The sequence below is a fragment of the Eurosta solidaginis genome, chromosome 2 (genome assembly GCF_040869045.1).
Source record: "Eurosta solidaginis isolate ZX-2024a chromosome 2, ASM4086904v1, whole genome shotgun sequence".
Lineage (NCBI taxonomy): Eukaryota > Metazoa > Arthropoda > Insecta > Diptera > Tephritidae > Eurosta > Eurosta solidaginis.
The window spans coordinates 291079628-291105354 of NC_090320.1; the positions used below are offsets into that span (position 1 = coordinate 291079628).

At 34.1% G+C, this 25727-nt stretch overlaps 1 protein-coding gene across 1 annotated transcript in view; it reads left to right on the forward strand.

Annotated features, from left to right (window-relative positions):
* Nucleotides 1-25385, forward strand: part of LOC137241889 (uncharacterized) — a 111878-nt gene extending 86493 nt beyond the window's left edge. Inside the window, exons 2-4 of the mRNA XM_067769248.1 lie at nt 22380-22478; nt 22537-22794; nt 25064-25385. Of these exons, the coding sequence (XP_067625349.1) occupies nt 22380-22478; nt 22537-22794; nt 25064-25323 (617 nt within the window). The 3' untranslated portion in view covers nt 25324-25385. The remainder of the gene's footprint in view (nt 1-22379; nt 22479-22536; nt 22795-25063) is intronic.
* Nucleotides 25386-25727: the final 342 nt, after the last annotated feature.

A 25727-nucleotide genomic window follows, 5' to 3' on the forward strand; every position in this document is an offset into this window, starting at 1 on the left:
GTTTTGTACATTCAACGTAGTTCTATGATCCGAAGACATTTTTAATGAATTTTACTTATAGTTCTATCAAAATTAATAAGATAACAGTGAGTATTTTACTTTAAGCAATTTTCTGGAAAATGGCCACCTTTTGCTTTGATGACTGCAGCGCACAATTTCGGCATTCTTTCGATAAGTTTTTGAAGTGTTCGATGTGGAATATTATTCCACGTATCGTTCAAACAATCCCAGAGGTCAGGAAGGCTAGTTGGCTTTAGATCTCTCACACGTCGATCCAATTCTTCCCACAATAACTCGATGGGATTTAAATCGGGTGATTTTGGTGACCACTCCATTGTATCAAGGTCACCTCCATCTTTTTTTCGTTCTAAATAAGAAATGCAATGTTTTTATGTATGTTTCGGATCGTTATCTTGTTCGTAAATGAATCCACGACCTATCAAATGAATGCCAGATAGTATTGCATGGCATTGGAGTATGCTGTGATACTGCTCTTTTTTCATAATCCCTTAAATTTTTTTTAGTTGACCAACGCCAGCGTAGCTAAAACTGAGCCACCGCCATGTTTCACAGTTCGCACAATGCAATCTGCTTTGAATCTTTCATTGACGTTTCTGCGAAGATATTGACGCCTATGGCTACCGAAAAGTTCGAATTTAGATTCGTCTGACCATAAAAATGGTTTCCACTGATCAATCGTCCAGTCAATATGTTCTTGAGCGAACTTCAGTATTTTCTGTTTATTTAGATACTGGTCGTAGAAGTGGCTTTCTGACAGCAATGCGTCCAATCATACCTTTTTCTTTAAGCCGAATTTTGACTGTCGTGGGCGGTATTGGTGAATCCAAGTCTTCATTGATTTCAGCACGAATTTATGATGCAGATTTCCGTCGATTGGCCTTACTTATTGCATATTTTTTTTTTTTCGATTTTTTGATTTGTCTTTCTTGGTCAACCAGATCGTTTTCTGTTAGTATTTTGTCCAGTTTCCCGACATCTTCTAATGGCCGTATGAATTAAACACAGAGATATTTTCAAAGGTTTGAATATTTTTCGATAGTTTTTCAATGTTCTTTGCTAAATAATGACTTGGGGTCGTATTTCCACGGATATTTCCTTTCGCTTGACCATTTTCAATTTGGAAAAATATAATTCTGGGGCCATTTCAACATGTTTTTTATCTTGTGCTAATACTTTCCGACTGTACTGTATGTTGTATTTCTTTTTTTTCACAGAGCTGTGGCTTACATTTGATGATTGTTTGATTTTTTGTTGATTTGACTGTTGTAAACTCAATTCAGAATCAAAAATTTGTGCGAAGTTGATTCAACAGCAAAGGATAAAAATTTACAGAAATATCGGTTGAAATGTCCTGTAATTCAGTTGATTTTACCAAATTTTTTTTCATTCTGCGTAGCTACTAAAACATACATCATATTTAAAAATTAAAAAAAAAAAAAAAAAAAAACTATAACAAAAAATTTGCTTATAATTATAAGATTTAAAATTCACCAAATGCCTTTAAGTTTTTTAAGTATTTAATAAGCAGAGAAATATGGAAATTTTCAAATTATGTAATGTTATTGTTGTATGTAAGTGAAACCAATGCAAGCGACAAAAACCAAAAGAATGAATTGTTGAACGCGGTAAAGAAGTCAAATTAATAAAAAATGGTAAGCAATTAAAACAACAGAACGATTGGCTAGAATAATGGGAGAATTAATTAGAATTAGATGTAATGAAAACTAAATTAAATCAAAATTAAATACTTCAACAACTGAAAATGAAAACTGAAATCTGAGAAGTGCATGGCAATATAAATGTATTGAAAATATGTAACGCAATAAAATTATCGAATAATTAATTCAATCGATAATTTTATCAAAAAAAAAAAGATAATTATAAAATTAAATTTGATGTGGTTTCGGAAATGCTTCGGTTTTCAATTAAATACATGTACGCATTAATATTTATTAAGTGACTGGAATTTTAGCGCTACAACAACAAATGCAATACAAAAAAACAATTATAAAAATGTGCATAAAAGTATTTGTGCGCAAATTTACATAAACAATTTTAATATTGTAGCAAGATAATTAAAAACAAATATGCACATCAATGTAGATATATATGTGTTTGTTGTTGTGTGTACCCAGTCGTAACTTTATCTTAATTCTGTAGCATTTTAATGCAAATAAAGCAGAGAACAAAAGCGCAACCAAAATATAAGAAAGTATAACAAACCAATGCGGAAGTAAACTGCTAACGTAAATGTTATAATTATAAAAATTACCTACATAACTCTTTTAAAAGAGGAAATTAAAATTAAATAAAAAAGAAAAGAAAAATTTACAACAGAAATACGTATGAACTGCAAATTTTTGAATAGCGACATGCGTAATTAAGGAATGAAATGGAAATTTGTTGGTTAATATTGACTAGAATAATATAGTTACACAAAATTTTTATTGCATTACACTTTCATTAGCATTACACTATATTGGAAAACTTTGGTGGCGCACTATTTTTTTTTTTTTTTCAGCTGCGTGATAGTGCTGCCTTTCTACACCAAGACAGCAAAAATTTATTGTAGTTGCTTTATTTTTTCACTATCACTCAGCTGAGTGAAAAAATAAATTTTAAATTAATGGAAGTTTTGTATTCCTCCACTCAAATTAGTGAAGAAAAATTTTTGTGCATTAAGGGCCAAGTAATGGTGATTTATAACCATAAAACCATAACCATATAAAACAGCTGATCGAACCTACCTTATGGAAATCAATGTAATCGATTAATGGTGCCATACCCTAAAGCTAATGCCATAACCATTACCATAGCCAACCAATTGGTTTTTGGTTTCTCGTCATATCCATAACCTGAAAATATTTGAGTTGGTGAATTTAATAACTTTTTGTAGGTTTTATTCATTGTTTTGGATACGTTATGACTAAGAGACCTATTTTTTGTGGAATATCTTTGTAATTTTTTGCGTTTTCTTCAATTTTATGAAATTTTCACGATTTTTAGGTTACGTCACCATTAATCGATCACATTGGAGATGGTTATGGATATGGTTATTCTCAATACCAGCTTTTTGTGAAAATTGTATCAGCTTCAATACCACTATAGCTGAGTGTGACTAATATTTTTTGTATTACCACTTAACTGTGAAGGAATGCTGGTGGTGCACAGTGATGCCATCGATTCGAGAAAAGAAACCCCACGAAATTGGATTTATTTACCCATTTTTCCCCTGCTTCGAGTGAGAAAATGCTCAATTTTACCCACCAAGATAAAAGATCCTTAATATATATGGATATGTAAAAAAATAGTTGCAATAAAAATGGAAAATTTAGTGCATACGCAAATATTTATTTATTTGTAACTTAGAACAATTTTTTTCACATAAACCGACATTTTTTGTATTTGGCTTTATAAAGTTGTACATGTTTTTTCGTTACCTCAAAATTTATACAATTGATATTTCTTGAGACAAAAGAAGTTCTTATCTTTACTATGCTGTTTAATGTTAACAATACAAGCGGTGTTAAAGGTGCAGCTGATTGCTAGTTTTTTCATTTGAGTTACATTAAATCGTTTGACGCAGTTCGATTTTGACATAAAACCAGAGAATTACAAAAGCAAAATCCACTGTGTTTGTTTGTTTCTATATATGTATGTCGCGCTGCCGCCACCTTATACGATTCCGCCATGAAACTGACTAAAGGGCCCATTATTGATACTTAGCATAGACTTTACTTGGCTTGAGAACTGTCACTTACAGTTCTGTTAAATGAACATTGCATGTTACTGATTACTCAAAACTTAGCAACACTTAACTTGACTTAGAAGTCTGTTGAATTTTGATTTTCTATGTAAGTTCTAAGTGACGTTTACATTTTGAGATGCCATTTGTTTGTTTCCATTTCATTTTGACATTTTGTCATACAAATTGACATTTATTTAAAAATAAATTTCAACGCTGTTTATGATGCCAGGTTGTATGCGCCAAGTGGAGTATAATCGTGGCTAAGTTGCCAAGTTTACGCCAAGTCAAGTCAGGTCTATGCTAAGTATCAGTAATGGGGGCTTATCTTTGAAAGAGTTTTCATAACATTCAACCAACAGATATGTAGACGTAAAACTATGTGTTAAAAAGAGATAAATATACTTTGTATTTTGAAAGCACAAATAACGGTTCGTAACAGAGTAGCCAAGTTGAGTAAAACATTCGTATGATTTTACAAGCAATAAAGGTGTGTTCGCATAGCACAACTGCTCAACTGAGCAATTAAATATTATTCATTTCGAACTACCCACATTTTGTTCTGCTGGCTTGCGGAAGTCCCCAAAACCTACGTTTTGGCATCACTAGTGGTGCATTAATGCACTACCCCAAACTCTCAATTCATGGTCGAGCCATAAAAAACGTTTTCATATAGATGCATTCAACGCAATATTATGTATGATGAGTAGATTGCACGTATTTTTATGGAGAACAGCAGATCGAGCGACACTAGGGAAATATGACACACAAAATTTGGCAATCTTCTAGAGTTTGATTTCAATTCGGTTCTTAGTCGATTAAATTGATATTTTTTAAAGGAGTGAGGAATCGATTTTTTTGCTAGTATCGTTCGATTTATTTAGCCTTCGAAGTTTTGGTCATCTTACAGTAACAGTTACTTAAACTTAAAAATTATTGAAAAAAATGGGCAGAAAATGTAATAATTGTATTGTATAATTCATACAAATAGACAACATTGGCTAATTCTTTGCAGTTCTATATTCATATAGAACAAACGCAAAAATACCAGTTTCTTTGAAACCGCCACCAACAAAAATTATAATTTTAACACACGATTACATTAAGTATGTACTGTGCAAAGAATAAAATATGCAAGGAATGCAACTGGGGTAAAATTTACAACAACTACGGCATGACGTGGCTTAATGCGTTTGTAACACTTCAACTATCGTAGCAGTGCGGGTTCAAATCCAACTCCCGGGAGAAAAGGCTTTAAGGAGATTTACAAGGTATAATGGAAACAGCTGTCGTCCTGTCCATCCTGATGTCACGTTTTTTAAATTTGTTCCAAATTATTAAAATAGTAATTCTAATTTTATAATATTTCAATATAAGTGCCATCAAGGGAGATCAAGGAATGCTTTCTGGCCGCAGCGTCTTCATGTATTTGCAAAACATGATCTAGCGGTTGGCTTCACGGAGGACCATAAATCGCCTGCGGGACTTTTCTCTCGTACACTCTAATTGACCGTCACATTGTCTCTCGTACGGTCCATTATTCCGACCCATACATCAGAACAGGTATGATAAGAGATTTGTAGAGTTATTCTCCGTTTTATTTCTACGCTAACATTGCAGGGAAGGCAGAACGTAGTGAAGAAATTTATGCGCACAAAATTGCAATATCTTAAACAAAAATTGTAAATGTTCCTTGGTAATCTACTGTATTACTACAACAAAAATAGTTGAAAAAAGCACACAAATTATGATACTTTAGTGTCCCATAACCCCACTCCGATGGGAGACCAAGTGAAGAACTATAGGGCTAGCTTTATTAAACGGTCAAAATCGTGTAAGCAATTAAGCAGCAATACTTTTTGCGACTCGATTAAATTGATTTTTTTAGAATCGCATCGAAAAAATCGATTTTTAAAAAATCTAATATTGTTGTTGTTGTAGCGATAAAGATGGTACTTTGCCGGATGCAGCTCCGGTACGTTCCGGTAACAACAACCATAGAGATACTAGCCCGACCATCTCGGGAACGATTTGGCATGAGCACATGAAACCTTCTAGGCCATAACGGCCTCCCACCCCCTAGATCCATCAGGAGTTCGGGGTCGCCAGAACGTCGGCTGTTAATTAAACAGGATTCGCCACGGGTATGTGAGGTTGGCAATTGGGTTGGAGAAGCCATATATTGTGAACCGAGGGCATACGGTGTGGTAGGCGGAGAACGCTACCATCACACCACATGGCCGCCAGTCTTGCATAGTGAGAATATTTATAACAGTGCTGCGCAAAGTTTTGTATGTGAATGGGCCAGGCGAAATAAGTTTCAATTGCTAAGTCTGAAGTTCGTTTATATTTACAAACGCAAAATCTTGCGTAATTGTGGCGATTTTATTCTCATGCGGAAACTGAGTTGAATGCATCTATATAAAAAAGTTGTTTGTGTCACGGCCATCAGTGTTAACAGCACATGCAGAATAGCATAAAAGTACCATAACACAAAATAATGATCCAGTCATAGTAAACTTACTTTATAGCTACATACATACCAAAAAACATTTTTCATTCTTAATTTATGTTGCCACACTGTTTTTTAATACTGAAACTCACCCCACCTAATGTAATTCCTTATAATCAAATGCCTTTGGAAAATACATTACATTTATTTCTTAAAATCAAAGAAAAGTTTATGTTAAAACTTGCTTATTTTAGACATACTTAACAGTAGCACTCATATAGAGATCTCTTAAAACTATGTGAATGTATGTATATCAGCAAATCATAAGGTTTATTTAAAAAGTTCAAATGTCCATACAGCGGTGAACAGAAAAATAGCAGTGACCCTTTTTGGCAAATTTCGTTAATTAAATACTTCGTTTTTGGTTTTCGATATTTTAGGAAAAAAAAATTCTATAAGTTTTGCAACTGACACTATGTTAAGCAACCTCAAAACAGTTTTTGAAAAAATTCTAAAATTCAAGAAAATTATAGGTCTCCCAAAACTCGCATTGACTTTTAGCAATGTTTTTCGTAGGGGTGTTTTAGATTTTCCTTAATACAAAATATGAAAATTTTTTTTTATATTGAAGAAAATCTGTAACACCATTTGGAAAACTTGTCAAAAATCTATGCGAATTTTTAGAGATCTGTTACTTGTATTTCGTTAGACTAAATTGATTGGGCCACAAAACTGCATACTCGAAACAATTCAGAGATCTCAAAGTAAAAAGCTCGAAATTTTCATAAAATTTTTTCGAATTATCAAAACCTTTCGACAACATTTTTGAAATTAGTTTGCAGAGTCTCAGTTAAAGAACTTAAAGAATGTTTTTTTTTTTAAATATGAAAAGTACAAAAAAAATTTTATTGACGAAATTTAATAAAAATTTCCACTGCTGTTTTGTTGTTTATTAATATACTTTTGTTAAAATAAATAATATTTTGAGATGAAATAAATAGCGGTGTTGTTATAAAAACATAAAATAATTATTTCAATCAATATTAGCACTCATAATAGGCACTGAAATAATAAAATAAATCATATTTCAATAAATAAATTTGTTTTACTCGCAAGAATATTATACTTGTACTTAGGATGTGTGAAAATAAAAATTCACAATACACTCAGACCAGTTTACACAGGCTTATAAATTGAGTAATTAGGTAAGTTTTCTCAACTTTAGCGATTATTAATCTCTAGTCCTTATACAAAATAAATATTGATAACTATTTAATTAGTGCTGATTTAAATATCTAAATGAATATTTTATGAAGAACAGAAAAATACAAAAACATGGAATATATGTAGTGTTCGAAACATATATATGTAGTAGGGGGATTCGTAACGGTGCACGGATTGTAAAGTCCTAACAACAAAATACACCCCAAAAAAATTATATGCAAATTCAAACCCATGTACATTTTTGTGCACTGAAATATAGGAAAACATAATTATAATAATTCCTCTCAATCCTCTTATTTCGCTCATAAAAGTAAAAGCAAATGGTTTTCATAATTTTTCGTCGTACTTTGTATATTAACGATTGTTACAGATTCGTGCTATAATTCCGCAATGGGGTGCTCCCTTAGCCTTTCATATTTTACCCTAAGAAATAAACAATACGTGCAATTCGTGTACCTCACAAGGTAAAGCGAATCCCCCTAACATGAAACGCTCTTCCATGTTTCGCGGTTACTGACGCCAATTGGGAGCACCAAAACCCATCATCAAGTCCACTTCCATCTGCCTCCCCCAATTCAATGGAAATCTCCCTCTTCATGTGCATCGACGGATGTCGATAAAAATATTTTCTTTGCCGGAACTTCTTCGTCCATTTGCATAACATGATCTAGCCAGCGAAGCCTATGGGTTTTAAAGCTCATAAAGCTCGTCATAATACCTTATTCGATACTCGCCGTTTGCATCGCGCACAGGACCATACATCTTACAACGAACTTTTTTTCTGAAAACAGCAAGAACCATATCATTTTCTCTTGATACTGTCCATGATTACTGGACGACTTGTAGAGCGTGATTTTGTTTCGTCGAGAGAGGCCTTTTCTTTACAATCGCCCACGCACTCCTAAGTGGCAGTTGTTGGCAAGAGCTGTTATCCGTTTGATTTCTATGCTGACATTGCTTACGCTCTTAATGCTATTTCTCTTGGATCACAGTAAGTGCTTCGAATTGTATTAATTTACCGTAAGACCCACTATTTTCCGGTAAATCTTGGCGTATTTTTATCGAAAATCTTATTGTTACTTGAGCTAATTCGATTTTGAGTTTTCGACAGGGTTATATGAAAACTTTTATACATATTGAGTGACAATTTCTTTCTTTCTGATACTCCACTCAGAGAGATTGGCGAGGTCAGTTTGTATCCGACAAAAGTCACACAAGTATTTTACTCTGCTAAACTATTTCAAGTCATCGGCATAGAGCAGGAATTGAAAAACATGTCCTATCGTTGACAAACACAAGAAATAAGTTAGGGCCAAGAGTGCTGCCATGATGGACTCCGGAAGAGACGACAAAGGAGTAAGCTTTAGTAATTCCTATTCCTACAAACGATAGTGGGATATGAGTTCAACCATACAAGAAAAACTGAATTGTGTAAATTGTGTCCACTTGACATTCACTCTTAAAAGATGATATAGAGTACTCAGAGAATATTGTAAGGTTGGTAACTGTAGAGCTGACCACGGACGACACCATGTTGGTTTCAATCAATTATTTCTCTAACGGAGAAAAGTACTGTACCGAAAATGGTTTGGTGAGGGATCAGGTGACTTTCGAAAACATGTAATGCACGCATTGGTGTTTTTGAGAAGGTTTGTGACTTTATCAAAATTTTGCAAAATTCATAACCGTTATGGTCCCTACCATCAATAGTGTACGCTAGAGGTTTGCGCCGATCACTGTATCGGCGGCGGCGGCGTGTGCGGCGCGCCGGTGTACGCCGGTGTTCTTGCTTTAAAAAGCTTTTATCTATTTAAAAAAAAAAATATTTAGGAAAGGTTTTGTTTGTATGTATTTAAGGGAATAAACGCTTTGGCGATTTCGGAATGATCCGGGGTTTCAAAGTCTCGCGGATCGTTCAAAAAATTTATCTACCACGTCTCTACCACGCCTCCTGGCCCTCATACAACATTCCAATACAGAAGTTATAGGACTGCGACTTCGAACTCATACCATCGGGGACGTCACTAGAAGCTCTATGTATAGCTCCGAAGACTTTCTAACGGATTTTTTTTTTGTCGTGCTATACTGCCGAGCACTACCAAGTGGATATTATTGCGAAACTCATGGGTGAAAATAGTATAATCCTACATAATTTAAATTTTACAAGGACGTATCCAGGGTCCTTTTTTTAAATGTAGACCAAAATTTGCAGACGTTTGTGTTCGAAACATTGATTTCAATAGTCTTCGCTAAACCAAAACGATATTTTATAATGAAAGTCGACCGATTTTAAGTTTAAAGATGTTAAGGTTATACGCTCAGTCCAAACTGTTGTTTTCCGGCCTTTTGATATAAGAATTCATTATGAATAACGGCGTAGCTTCAGTTTCCAAACTAGTTCGACTGTCCTCTACGTTAGAGTAACAGCACACCGGGTCATTTGTTCGACTATTTGGAGAAAACTTTTGCTTCACGACACAAATGACAAAGCCTCACCTGGTAAATATATGTGCCTACGTATTCACATATGTGACAGGAGCCGAAACGTGTAGGTAATATTTAAACCTGGGTCATAGGCTGTGATTCACTCCAAGGGACTAGGGCCGCCAATTTTAGGAAATGTCAAAACGGGAGACTTCGGTGTTGAATGATGAAGTGTGAAAATCAAAATTAACACATCAGACGCTATTTTAAAGTTTCGCAAATAAACAACAGATGTTTGAATATAATGCCAAGTGATTTTTCAAACCCATCTATCTACAACTTAAGTACGAGGTGAGAATCATTTCAAAGGAGAGTTTAAACCCATGGGACCTACTAAAGGATTTTGCATAACTGATTTCGCTTATTATTTACGCCAATCGGAATATAGAATTTTTGAACAAATCGTCATTTTTTTCAGGTAACTTGCTTTTTTAACGACTTAAGGACAATTTGGAAACATGTTCGACTTGAGTCATTTTATTTGAATTCATTGCTCCTTGTTAATTTTTTTTTTTTAATTATGCAAAGTGAGCATTTAAATTTTTTATATAATTTGTCTTTTAGTGTTTTGTTTTAATAACTTGGTGCATTGGGTGATGCAAAATACGTGTTAAGCTGGCATTGAAAGCGCCTGTTTTTATTAATTAAACGGTTTTATTTAGCTTGAGTTGACAGGCCGGCCGTTGTGAACGAATCTTGTAATTGAAATTTAAGTAACTTCCCGATAAGCTACAAGCTTGAAACTTGGAATATAGTTCAGAACCCGATGACAATGCAATAATAAGAAAAAAAATCGCCGCTAGGTGGCGCATGGATCGAAATATTCGCAAAATTCGCATTTGTGGTCCGATTTGGCTTTTATTTGGAACACATAATACATGCAAGAATAGAAATCGACCTGTGAAAAAAAATCGCCGCTAGTTGGCACATGGATCGAGATATTCACAAAAATCGTATTTGTGGTCCGATTTGATTTGGTCCATATTTGGAACACATAATACATACATGAATAGAAAGCGACCTATGATGCCCGATTTGGCTCATATTTGGAACAAATATTGCATACAGTCCAGTAGAAGTGACATCAAAATATTTTGGAGTTGGAGGAGGGACAAGCAAGTCTTTGGAAGGATTATGTATTGAGGACTTAGGTTGTAACAAAATGTCAGGAAAGAGTCCTTGTAATAATGAGTCACTAAATGAACTAAATAGAATGAGAAATAACAGGCAATTAAATAAAGACTAAAAACTTGAAAATAAAATAATTTAAAAAAAATTTTAAGTTAAACGGTTTTATTGAAAACAATACTTACATGAAATAATAATAATACGAAAAGCTAGAAAATAATTAGGTAGGTCCTAGGTACTAGTCATCACACTCCTTATCAATCTAGGGCGTTGATCAGACAATTAAATAAAAGCGTTGGACGCGTCATATTTCTATTGATAGTTATAAGTAAAACCAACTGAACCTTAATCAGGTTATGCTACGCCTCACATTTTTAGAAATTTCACGCGCCCAACGCTTTTATTTAATTGTCTGATCAACACCCTAGATTGATAAGGAGTGTGATGACTAGTACCTAGGACCTACCTAATTATTTTCTAGCTTTTCGTATTATTATTATTTCATGTAAGTATTGTTTTCAATAAAACCGTTTAACTTAAAATTTTTTTTTTTTATTATTTTATTTTTAATTACTTTTGAACGGGTAGAAAGAGTTACATTTCGCAACATTCGGCGGCGGCGTGCAGAAAACGACGACTATCGGTGGCGGCGGTGGCGTTTATCGGCGGCGTATATCTCTAGTGTACACACACAACACATGCTTTCAGCAGGAGGCTAATAATGACATTTTTGTAACTTTTCTCACTGACAACAACAATCTATAGTCATCTCAATGCCAAATGTAATACAACAAAGATTTTATCAATATTTCATCAACGTACGGAGAACAGGAACAACAACAAAAGGTATTGGGTGATAAAAATAAATTAAAAAATCGTACTGAAGTATGTATGTATGAACATAAATGAAAATTATTGGAATTTTTTTTGGTGGTATCATTTCCGAGATTAAAATATCACTTTTCAGGTACGAACACACATTCACACATTCACAATATTTTGAATGATATACACAACCAAAATGTTTTGCAAACCAAATATTCAAATATTTTCATTTAGTCTTGTCAGAAATTTACAAAAGTTCAGTTCGTTCAATATTACCATCGAATATTTAGAATTAAATACATTTATGTTTAGCTTTTTCGCATACATATAAACATCCACAGTCAAGGACTAAAGTAAAATCACTAATTTTTCGAACACGAATTTTTTACATAAACATAAACGGCAAATTGTTGTTTCATAATTTAAAATACGAAAAATGGCAAAAGAAAAAGATTATAAAATTGTACTGATGGTATTGATATCAACAATTTCGTTAAAGTCGGAATTAATTGAGGGTTAGTATTGTTTTAAATTTAATATTGTATATATATTTTTTTATATTATTTATGTTATTCATTCGTCAAACGAACAAAACATGTGAAACGAACCCATACCCGTAGAATAATCAAGTTTGTTCAGTATCGAAAGTTTCTTTGTTATTCAAAGTATTAATTGTATTTTGTCTAGCATGTTGGCTACATCAAGCTCACTTAGGCCCGGTTTTTCAGTAGTGGGTTAAGCTAAGATTAAACTAAGTTTGCTTAAACTTTAAACCTAAAACTCAGTTAAGGCCGCCTTTAGGGCAGGCTTTTTAGGTTGGCTTTTTTGGCAACATTGGTTCCTTATTATCTAGATAATTTGTAGAAACGGCAACAGCTGGATTTTGTTTACCCAACAAACATGGAAAGAATATTTCACCCGCGAAATATATGGGCAAATACCAAAAACTTTTACTTTTTTGGATACTCGGGTTTTACACACGGGTAAAAAACTTAAGGCCAGAAAAAAGTACAAGGGAATTAAGTTTGACCTTTGAATATCCGATTTGATGATTTTAAAAGTCAAGAAAGTTGATAGTAAGTTTTTGCAGAACTTCGAAACGTAAAAAACGTCGATTTTTACCCTTTTTCAAGCGATACCCTTGATTTTTTTTTTTTAATTTTTTCGATAAAATTTTGAGGCATCGCTGAAACGCTATGGAATTCAAACTGAATGTTGTTTTTGAGACGGAGATTCTAAAAGTATGAGCAAAATTAATGTGCCCCTTCAATACTCAAAACTATCATCAATCAAAGGGCGAAACTTTTTTTTTGTCATTTTCAATATTGACAGTTTTTTGCTTATAGCTTTTTGAGGCAACTGAGTTTGAAATTTGGATTATGCACGATAATAGCCTATCAGGGACTAAAAATACGTGGGGCTTCAAATTCGATGTGCCCCTTTCAGTTTTGAAGGTAGGGGCAGAAAAGTGGAAGCACTTGGTTGCGTAAATTTTTTTCAGGAGCATGTTTTTTCGTGGGCACAGCTACAATTTTACTTTTATCACTTCCTACCTGCTTGTTAATTTTTTTCCTTACATCACAGTAGTATACCATTCATTGCCTCATCTTGGAATATTCACGCAAGAAAAATTATTGATGTTTGTACATCGGGCAAATATACGAAATTTCCGACAAAAATTGGCAATCGTCAAAAAGTGCAGAAAATTGTTTTTTATATTTTTTTAAATCAGTTTTTATTTAAAAGTAAATAAAAGTAAACACAAATTTGGTACAAAAATTAAAAACAAAATAAAATTTTTTTCTACACTTTTTGACGATTGCCAATTTTTGGCGAAAATTTCGTATATTATCAATAACTTTCCTTGAGCGAATATTCGAAGATGAGGCAATTGATGGTATACTACTGTGGTGTAGAGAAAAAATTAACAAAGGGGTATGAAATATTTGCGGTTACCCGGTTTCAAATTTTTGCCGATATCTCTAAAACCGAGTTTCGGGTATCAACAAAATTTTACCTAAATATACCCAACATAGATATGTACATCCTGATAAAATTTCAACACAATCAGTTAAGAAGTGTTTAAATAAGTAAAAAAAATTAAGGTTTTCCGGGTTTATATTTTCATCAATATCTCCAAATCCGAATCTCGGGTATTAAAACTTTTTTACTTAAACATACTTCGTTCACATATCTATATGTTTTTAAAGTTTCAAAAGAATCGGTAGAAAGTTGTTAAAATAAATGTGTTGCAAACTTTGCAGTAAAAAATATTTGGCGTTTTTTCGGTTTTATATTTTAACCGATATCTACAAAACCGGGTCTCGTGTATCAAACAAATTTTACATAGCTAACAGCTGCATACATCTCCATATTTTGTTAAAATTTCGATATAATCGGCACAGAAGTGTTGAAATAAATGTATATTTAACATTGCGACCTCAATTTATATATATTTTGCTCGATCTTTTAACTATATGTTTTTGAGGCATTATGTAAAACGAGTAACGGCGATGCACTATAGCTGCAATTTACTCCTCAATGTTCCTAACAAAAATATTTTTGCGTGATACCATGTTTAAAAAAAAATTGTTTTTCTCCAAAAAACCGAAGTTTGGCGGATTTTCCCATATACCTAGTTCCGGAGGTGATATCCAACATCATTATTTAATTATTTTTAAACCAGATAATTCTCGAGCTGATATCCAACTTCATTCTCCAATCACTACCAACCTTTGAGAAATTTTGTAAAATTTGATCTCCAAAAAATAATGATCTCCAACGTCATTAATATTTTCCAATTATGATCCAACTTTCAAGAGGTTTTGAGAAATGTACAGTTCTCAAATAAATATCCAACACAGTTCTCCAGTTGATATCCTACATTGGGTATCGAGTTGAGGTGGAGTTAAAAAAAATCTCCAAGGTGGTACCACCAAAACCAACAGCTGTTTATTGTAAGAAATAAGCACCTGGTTGATAGCAGTAATGAAGCGTAATTAACCAAAAATAAATTATACCTATTTTATTTTATTTTCGTGAAAATACTATAGTATGGAATCTTACATTTGAGTCCAGTTAGAGTACCACAAGTTGGGAATTCAATTTTTTCAACATAAGTAATAGCATTTTTTACTTTATAAAAAATTCCCTCTTTTGCTGAGTACGCTATGATTCTCGAGTTGAGCCACTGTTTCGAAACAACTCTTGAGATTTTAGAAGTATGTCTAGTTGTCAACATGAGCTCTAATATTACTCAAGGCCAAATGCTTGTTGTGTATATTCGACGCCATTTCGAACGAACGCAAATAACTGATAGGTTAACTAGAGTTTAACCCTGCCAGATCTGCCGCTCAAGCTCAGCTTAAACTTCAGTTAAAGTACACTGAAAAACTGCAGAATAAGTTTAAGCGTAGTTTAACTGACAAAAATGACTTACACTTGTATTGAAAACCCGGGCCCTAAAGTTACAGTGTGCAAAATTTTCTTCAATGAGTTTATTCAGGAGGACTGCCCAGAATGCTCCAGCAGTAATCAGCTCACATATCGTCTCAGTGTTTTTGACAATGCCCTTCGATAGTGCGAAGGTCCTGATGAAAACGCCCGCCCTGCTCTTCACGGAGATCGCCTAAATTTTCAGGAAAACGTGGCTATGGAGAAATTGCATATATATACTTATGTTTATACCCAGCCGCTGAAAGTTTAGTTCTTGTTCCTAAAAAGTTTTTTACAACTCAAACTAACTCGTCCCATGCTGATTTTTCATCACAATATCACAAATTAGCTTGCTGTTTGAAATCCCAGCTTTTGGAAATTATTTGAAACATTCACCACGTTTGTCTACGGCATTTACGTATTGTTGCATAAGACTGAATTATATGTGCAGAGTAGGTGATATTATACGGGTGAAGTCAGTAGGTTGGGATAAATCCATTAAGAGTAATTTCTGCGGTTTATTCTTGTTATATTTACCACACAGAAATAACAAGCGCTGTGATGGTCCGATGGTTCACGACTTATCATAGGAGTTTAGTACTTGAAACGCAAGTTTTACATAAGAAATTTAGAGTCTAAGGTTTGTTATTAGTTTCATACGAGGAACCGAATAAGTCCATACGCTCGCTGCGTTAAGTCTGACGGATTCAAACGAAATTTTTTGCACATATACGCATTACAAATAAAAAAAAACTGTTTGTAATAGTTCCACACATTCTACTTGATGAACTCATAATAAATAACGCAATGGATTACAGTAGTTACTACACCTACTATGGTTATATGTGGTTTTATATGATACCCGTATCTCAAAAACTCGAGTTGCTAGAAAAAATTTGAGGGCAGATTTGAAATCAGCGACCCTAAATTAGTGAGAAACAAAAGAAAAACTCCATGAAATAGACAAAAAGTGCAGTTTCGTTCACCAGTTCAAAATTGAAAATTATTATAAAACTAGCAGACCCGGCAGACGTTATTCTGCCCTAAACTTGGTATATCTGCATATATTTTAATAAGCTTTTTCTGTCTAACTCTACCCTACCCCTCTACACTTTGTCCTAATCTTTTTATTCACTCCCCCCTCCGTCTTTTTCGCTTCATCTATCTCCATCTTCGTCTCATTCTATCTCTTTTTCATCTCCTTCTCTCTTTTCTCTTCTATCAATTTTTTCTCATTCTTCTTCATCTCTTATTGCCATTCCTAGAGGGTGGTATGTATTTTGTTCCAGTCCCACTCCGAGTCTCAGTCTCAGTCCCAGTCCTAGTCCTAATCCCAGTCCCAGTCCTTCTCTGGTATACTTCCCGGAAAAAAGCATCGTAAATACTAATATAGGCAAATTTATATGCGAAATTTCAGGCAAATCGAATAGGACGTATGTAAATAGGTATGCGGGTATTATTAATTTTTGTCTTTATTTCGGCTTCGCATGCATATTTATCAGTTTGAACTTTAGAGCTCTCAGCAACAGCTTTCATTTGATATCCATAATACACACACATTCTAGGGGTATCCGGGTCCATGTTTTGGCCTATATCTCGAGACCCTAGTCACTCAGCGGTGTAAAACTTACTCTGTATTATAGCACACATCAACAGCTTCAATTTGATACCCATAATATAAAAACACATTCTGGGTGTATCCGGGTCCAAGTTTTGGCCTATATCTCGAGACCGTAGTCACCCAGCGGTGCAAAACTTACTCCGTACTAAAGCATACATCAACAGCTTCAATTTGATACCCATAATGTAAAAACACATCCTAGCGTTACCCTGATCCACGTTTTGGCCTATATCTCGAGACCCTAGTCACCAATAGGTATGAAAACTACCATGTACTAAAGTACTCATCAACAGCTTCAATTTGATACCCACAATGTAAAAACATTGTCTAGGCGTTCACGGACCTACGTTTGGTCTATATCTCCAGACCTTAGTCACCCAGGGGTATGAAATTATCCTCTACTAAATCACTCATCAACAGCTTTCATTTGTTATCGGTATTGTATAAACACATTCTAGGGGTACCCGGGTCCACGTTTTGGCCTATATCTCGAGACCCTAGTCACTCAGGGGTATGAAAATTATCCTGTACTATAGCCACTCATCAACACTTTTAATTTGATACCCATATTGCATAAACACATTCTAGGGATACCCGGGTCCACGTTTACGGCTATATCTCGAGACCCTAGCCTACCAGTTGTATGAAAATTATCCTGTACTATAGCACTCATCAACACTTTTAATTTGATACCCATATTGCATAAACACATTCTAGGGATACCCGGGTCCACATTTACGGCTATATCTCGAGATCCTAGCCTACCAGTTGTATGAAAATTATCCTGTACTATAGCACTCATCAACAGCTTTCATTTGATATCCATATTGTTTTGATCTCAAGACCCTAGGCACGTAGCGAAAAAAAAGGTAGACGTTGGCCGATTCTCAGACCTACCCAATATGCTCACAAAATTTCATGAGAATCGATTCAGCCGTTTCGGAGGACTTAAGCCTCTAACACCGTGACACAAGAATTTTATATATTAGATAAGCAAATGTTAGCAATTGAATTTTTTTATTAAGGTCAAAAATATAAGCTAAAACTGAACTTTCGATATAAAATGAAATTCAAAATTAAAATTCAAAACTGGTTTCTGACATTTTTTAATTAGACATAACTAGGAAACGAAATATTGGGAACTTTAGCACACACGACACATGTTCGCATGGAGTAATCTCGGCATTATTTCAAAATCCCTTCGGCAGTAATTCGTGATCAGTCCAGAGATTTTTTTTAATTTTCTGGTGGTTTTTGGTGTCGCACTGGAGTAATTTCATGACCATTTCCAGATTATTTCGTATCAATATGGAGCCTTTACGATATTGTTTTATAGATCTATTCGCTCCTACTTCACTATCATGTTAGCATCATTTCTAGACTATTTTTGAATTATTTCAAAACTAATATGGGTTCGACTCAGGCCTTTTTAAGAATTTATTTGTGACTGTTGAAGGATCATTTCAAAAGAGTTTCGGGAACTCTTCAAGACCGTATTGTTATCTATTGTTTTCGCAAATATTTCGGGTTCATTCTAGAACCGTTTCATGATTGCTTTCAGGATAGTTTCGAAATCATGCCAGAACTATTTCGAAATTATTTTTGGAACTATTTTGTGACCATAGCACAACCACTTCGAGATTGTTTTCAGGACTTTTTGCGCATCTTATGAATACTTTATAGGATCATTTCAAAGTTAGTCTCGAAATCATTTCGGGACTATTTCAGAACCATTTCAGAACTCTTTCGAGGATCACTTCAGCACCATTTACAGACTATTTCGGGACTAATTTCGAGATAATTTCGGTACTATTTTTTATCTTCCTTTAACGCGGTCTATGATTTCGAGCCGCAGTTATGATGAAAAACTAAAAGAGCGTCAATATTGCTCGTCAGACCCAGCACAATTTTCATAAAATTATGAAAAATTTGCAGCTGCAAAGTTTTTCTGTGAAAATCATATATTTTCTTTGTCATTTTAACATTAAAAAACAAATTGCGAAAAATACATTTTTTATTTTACCTTCAACAGAATGCCGACCCTCTATATTTCGATTTAATTGAATGAATTTCTTAACATTTTTTTACTGTGTTCTTACCACAATGAAGATTAAGGGATTAAAAAAAGATATGTGACACCCCTTCAAATTTTTAATAATAAACGCGACTTCAATAACCTTTTCACAAATTATGACATAATCGCTCCTGAAAGAAAAAAATTAACAAAAGTATAGAAAACTGAGAGTGCGATTTTCCCGATAATGTTAATGTTTTTAATTGTGGTATATCCAATAAATTTCAGTTTTTATTGTTTGATGTATTGAGATTAGAAATACACATGTCCTTATCTAACTATTAGTCGTATATAGTTATATGAAAAGCTTTAGTGGAACGACATTTGAAAATACTGATAACGCGTGATACACATTGGCTATAATTTTGTCTGATAATGCTGTGAGAAAACTGAAATCTGTCATTTGTGCTTCCATACTGCCTCTTTGTTTCTATTATTTTATTTCTCCATTTCCCCTTTATTCACTCTTTTTACCTATCTATGATACCAAGTTTATCCTGACATAATTTTAGACCACCGAAGTCGGCGTTTACGTGATATTTTTCTAGGTGAAGCCACCTCTGTATTGCTACTTTTACTTGCTATCAATATTGACAAGACAAAACTATTGATTTTTAGAATTCCATTATGTGGAAATAGAAATAAACATGTAGATAGTGAGTGTCAGATATAAATACGCTAAAATTAAGTTCAAAAACGTTGCTCTCAAATACATAGATTTTGCCGTTTACAAAAAGTTATCAGAGATAAAATTCACCCTTTTTTACACCGACAGTCAGAGTTTCAATTATATAAACTGAGCCTAAATAAGTACAAGTTCAATTTCCTTAGCTTGGGCTTGGTGGCTGCGGCAATACAGACAAACCTTTCAAAGCAATTTATACTATGATATAGACAAAAATTTTTGAATATAAAGATATTGCATGCGCGAACTTCGGTGGAAAGCAGCGGAGCGTAACAAAATTCTAGTAGGTCACTTTCACCACACCAAAAACTTTAACACATTTTTTAACATAATTTAAGCATAGAAATACACTGATTGGACAAATCGGACAAACATTTGAAAATACTTTAACTATAAAGTTAAAATTCTGAACACATTAGCTGAATAAAAAGTGTACAAATAATTATTAAATAACAAATACAGACAGTGGTAGTTTAACAAATTCTGCTGTGGTAAGTGGTGAATGTGACCTACTAGAATTTTGTGAAGCTTGCCTCACACGATTTTTCGTCTATGCAATGTCTCTATTCTATATCGTTTCTGATATAGAAGGAGAAGGTCGATTGCTACAGGATAGTGCAATTGCAACGACCAATAAACGCTACACAAGATGGCAGGCAATTTTCCTTAATAAAATGAAAAAGCGGATGAGCTAACTATGTAAATAGGGTGGATGCCTTGAATACTGTACAGTAGACGTCCCCATCGGACTAAAAGAGATTAAAAGAAGGCGATAGTTGACATAATCGTCAAAGCAGGAAACGCGTGGAAACAAGAGCGGGACTGCAAAGTGTCGAAGATCATGTTCAGGTCTTACAACCTTAGACAAACAAAAATTACTAAAAAGAAAATACTTATTTTGTATTGTTGATTTTCCGACAGGGTGGATAAATGATTTATATTGGAACAACGATTTTCCGTCATCCCTTGTAAAATTTGGTTTCGAGAAAAACCGGTTTCGACGTTGTGCCATCGTTCTCCGAACGAAAATCTACACTGATGATGACACAATGCCGAAACCGGTTTGTCTCGAAACCAAATTTGACAAGGGATGACGGAAAATCGTTACAATATAAAAAGAAAAGACTGTAAGCCCATGAGAAATAATCTGACCGGGCACTGCCTTCTGGTGTCACATGCTTTTAAATAACTATGTTGTCTGGATAATGCCTCATCCTGAAGTAATTAAACGGTTTTATTTAGCTTGACTTGACAGGCCGGGCGGCCGTTGTGAACGAATTTTGTAATTAAAATGTAAGTAACTTCCCGATAAGCTACAAGTTTGAAACTTGGAATATAGTTCAGAACCAGATGACAATGCAATAACGAGATAAAAGAAACACCGATAGGTGGCGTATGGATCGAAACATTTCAAAAAATCGTATTTTTTGTCCGAGCAAATATTACATACAGCCCGGTAGAAATGACATCAAAATACTTTGGAGTTCGAGGAGGGACAAGCATACGTGGCGCCGAGTCTAGCAAAGTCTTTGGAAGGATTATGTATTGAGGACTTAGATTGTAACAAATTACCAGGAAAGAGTCCTTGTAATAATGAGTCACTAAATGAACTAAATAGAATGAGAAATAATAGGCAATTAAATTAAGACTAAAAACTTTAAAATAAAATAATTAAAAAAAAATTTTAAGTTAAACGGTTTGATTGACAACAATACTTACATTAATTAATAATAAAACTAAAAGCTAGAAAATTATTAGGTCGGTCCTAGGTACTAGGGCGCGAGAAATTTCTAAAAATGTGAGGCGTAGCATAACCTGATTAAAGTTCAGTTGGTCTTATATATGACTATCAATAGAAATTTGACGCGTCCAACGCTTTTATTTAATTGTCTGACCAACGCCCTAGATTGATGAGGAGTGTGATGACTAGTACCTAGGACCTACCTTGCCTAACTATTTTCTAGCTTTTAGTATTATTATTACTTAATGTAAGTATTGTTTTCAATAAAACCGTTTAACTTAAAAAAATTTTGTATTTAGTTTATTATTTCTGCATTTAACTTGTCTGGATGGTGTCTTGTCGAGATTTCTAAAGTTGGGAACATGTGGTGCAGGTGGAGTTTGGGATTAAGCGAATGCTGCTTTTCTCTAGCTGCCAATGGAGTCCTGTGTTCTCGATTTAGCTAAGTGGATAACTTAGGAATACTTGGACGGGTCACTCCACGTGAATGAACCTTTTTTCACTTGCTGAAAGTTCTACATAAGGCTCCATACTTCTTTGTTGATTATGCAAACAAGAAACAAAACCCTAAAGAATATGCAAAAATTAGAGCTCATCATAGCGATATGCAAGTAGTTAATAGTTTCGCACCTACTAGTCAAGGGAGTATCATGAGTATACTGAAACTAAAAGAGGGAAATTTAGGAACTTCCACAGAACCCTTACATGCTCCAGTAGATAACTAAGTATGTCAGAGCCCAATGTGGGCGGAAGTAGATATATAATTAAAGTTGTCATTGGAATCAGAGAAGTTTCTTTACGGTATCACATTTTTCATTGAACTTGATCTAGGAAAAGCTTGTGTTGATTAAATAAAAGAGAAGCTATTTGGCGTATATAATTCTGTATTAGGCTTTAATTACATTTAAAATTCAATGTTTTAAATATTTTCTTTTCTCATTTAGCTCTGCAATGCTACACTTGCAGTAATTGCGAAATAGTGGATGACTCAAATGAGCTTCAAAACTGTAGTGAATCAGCATCAGCTAATAGACCATCATTAGGTAATTTTTTCGTTAATAACTCTTTTATAACAACTATTACTAACTACACTTTGAACAGAGACCGATTATGATGGTGATTATAGCGAGGAAGATTTTGAAGACAATTTCGAGCGGTCTGGTAAAATTATCATAACAAACAAATCCACAAATTCTAGGCGTAAATCAACCAAAGATGCAACAAGCAAAGAAGATGATAGTGCGGAAATCTATATCGAGAATGATGAATATGATTATAATGACAAAGGTGATGGGGCCAAGTATCAACTATTAGAGATGAGAGCAAATGAAGCTGTATGTTATATGGTGAAATTAAAAGGTGACAGTAATTTGAATATTAATTTCATCGAAATAACTTCAACAACACTTAGGGATCTTTTCACCATCTTCAGTTAGTCACTAATCTACAAGTTATCGAAGCTCTCGTTTTCTTCGTGCTAACTGAAATGCAAAGGTAAACAAAAGGTCCTAAGGGCCGTTTTCACCATCTCTAGTTAAAAACAAGTAAAAAATGTTAAGTTCGGGTGTAACCGAACATTACATACTCAGCTGAGAGCTTTGGAGACAAAATAAGGGAAATCACCATGTAGGAAAATAAACCTATGGTAACCCTGGATGTGTTTGTATGACATGAGTATCAAATGGAACTTATTAAAGAGTATTTTAAAAGGGAGTGGGCCATAGTTCTATAGGTGGACGTCTTTTCGAGATATCGCCATAAAGGTGTACCAGTGGTGACTCTATAATGTGTTTGTACGATATGTGTATCAAACTAAAGGCATCAAAAGGGAGCGGCCCCTAGTTGTATATGTGAAGGCGTTTTCGAGATATCTACCAAAATGTGGACCAGGGTGACCCAGAACATAATCTGACGTGTACCGCTAATTTATTTATATATGTAATACCACGAACAGTATTCCTGCCAAGATTCCAAGTGCTTTTGATTTCGCCCTGCAGAACTTTTTCATTTTCTTCTACTTAATATGGTAGGTGTCACACCATTTTACAAAGTTTTTTCTAAAGTTAAATTTTGCTTCAATTAACCAATCCAATCACCATGTTTCATCCTTTTTTTCGTATTTGGTATAGAATTATGGCATTTTTTTAATTTTTCGAAATTTTCGATATCGTAAAGTGGGCGTGGTCATAGTCCGGTATCGCCCATTTTTAATACCAAGATAAAGTGAGTTCAGATAAGTACGTGAACTAAGTTTTGTAAAGATATATCGAGGTTTGCTCTAGATATCGTGTTAACGGTCGAGCGGAAGGACAGACGGTCGACTGTGTATAAAAACTGTGTGTGGCTTTAACCGATGTCGCTCATTTTCACAGAAAACAGTTATCTTCATAGGGGCTATGTCCGTACCAAATTTCACAAGGATTGGTAAATTTTTGTTCGACTTATGGCATTAAAAGTATTCTAGACAAATTAAATGAAAAAGGGCGAAGACACGCCCATTTTGAAATTTTCGTTAATTTTTGTAATTTGTTGCACCATATCATTACTGGAGTTGAATGTTGATATAATTTACTTATATACTGTAAAGATATTAAATTTTTTGTTAAAATTTGACTTTTAAAATTGTTCTTTTTAAAAAGTGGTCGTGTTCGTGATCCGATTTTTCTAATCTTCATTTTGCACATATATAGTAATAGGAGTGACGTTTCTGCCAAATTTCATCATGATATATTCGACGACTGCCAAATTACAACTTGCAAAACTTTTAAATTACCTTCTATTAAAAGTAGGCGGTGCCACGCCCATTGTCCAAACTTTTACCAATTTTCTATTCTGCGTCATAAGATCAACCCACCCACCAAGTTTTACCGATTTATCCGTCTATGGTAATGAATTATCCCACTTTTTCAGTTTTTCGAAATTTTCGATATCGAAAAGTGGGTGTGGTTATTGTCCGATTTCGTTCCTTTTAAATAGAGAATGAGATAGATGAAAGAAATGGGATAAGTGCCCAGGAACTTACATACCAAATTTAATTAAGATACCTCAAAATTTACTCAAGTTATCGTGTTTACGGACGGACGTGGCTAAATGAATTTCTTTTTTCGCCCAGATCATTTTGATATATAGAAGTCTATATCTATCTCGATTAATTTATGCCGTTACGGATTACCGTTATGCGAAGAAAATTAATATACTCTGTGAGCTCTGCTCAGCTGAGTATAAAAAGAACATATCTCTCCTTCAAAGAGCTTCATTTGACATTTTCTTGTTCACCAACAAAGGGTGACCAGTTAAATCAATAGTTGGGAACATTTGTAGAACAAATCGCAAAACTCTGTTGTGAATCCACGAAATTAGCAAAGCAGCTGACTTTTGTTTACACTTTGCCTTCACAAATCACACACACAAGAGTGTGATTTGTGCTTTGCCTTGGACCTAACTGACAATCGATGCTTCAGCTATCGTAGAACAAATGTGAATTTCGATTACTTATATATAAGTGACTAACTATGAATAGTGAAAACGGCCCTTGATTAATAATTTTTCATGGTTGCTAACTTCAATTTCTATGTATTTATTTTTTTTTCGTCATTATTAACTTATCTCTTGTCTTCCCTATCAAAAGCAGCACTGAACGATACTATAGTCACCAAACGTGGTTGCTCAACAATGGTACGTCGGAATAATCTACTGACATGCGAGTCGCTTTCCTCCGTACAAGAATTGGTTGACTGTCAAATTTGTAAAACGAATGGTTGTAACAAGTTCTTCGAAGACGATGGTGAATGGCAGTCGTTTATGAATAACAGTGAAAATCTCACGTCAAAAATTCGGGTTTTTGCATTCTTACCTTTTGTGCTATTATTATCAAAATATTTAATTTAATATAAATTAACCTACATATACTACAGGATTTTTTAATAAAATAATATTAATCGATGTTTAAAAGGCTACACAATTTTACAGTTCTTCTTTCTTAATTTCCTTGGCATTTAATAATTCAGGCTACATTTCCCTATTAAGGGTTGCTTTCACCATATCCAGTTATGTTAGAATTTAACTGGAGTATAGCAATCTTTCCGATAGCCTCATGGGATATATTCCTTTTCACCAATACAGGGTAACCAACGTCCAGTTAAATCGATAATTGTGAATATTTTGTACAACAAATAGTTAAAATCTTTTGTTAAAACTATGGTTTCCATGCGTCCCGGATTTTAATAAAATGTTCCACCGTCCCGGTTATTTGCGAAATGTCCCGGATTTTACTAAATTCGAAGTAAGACGAG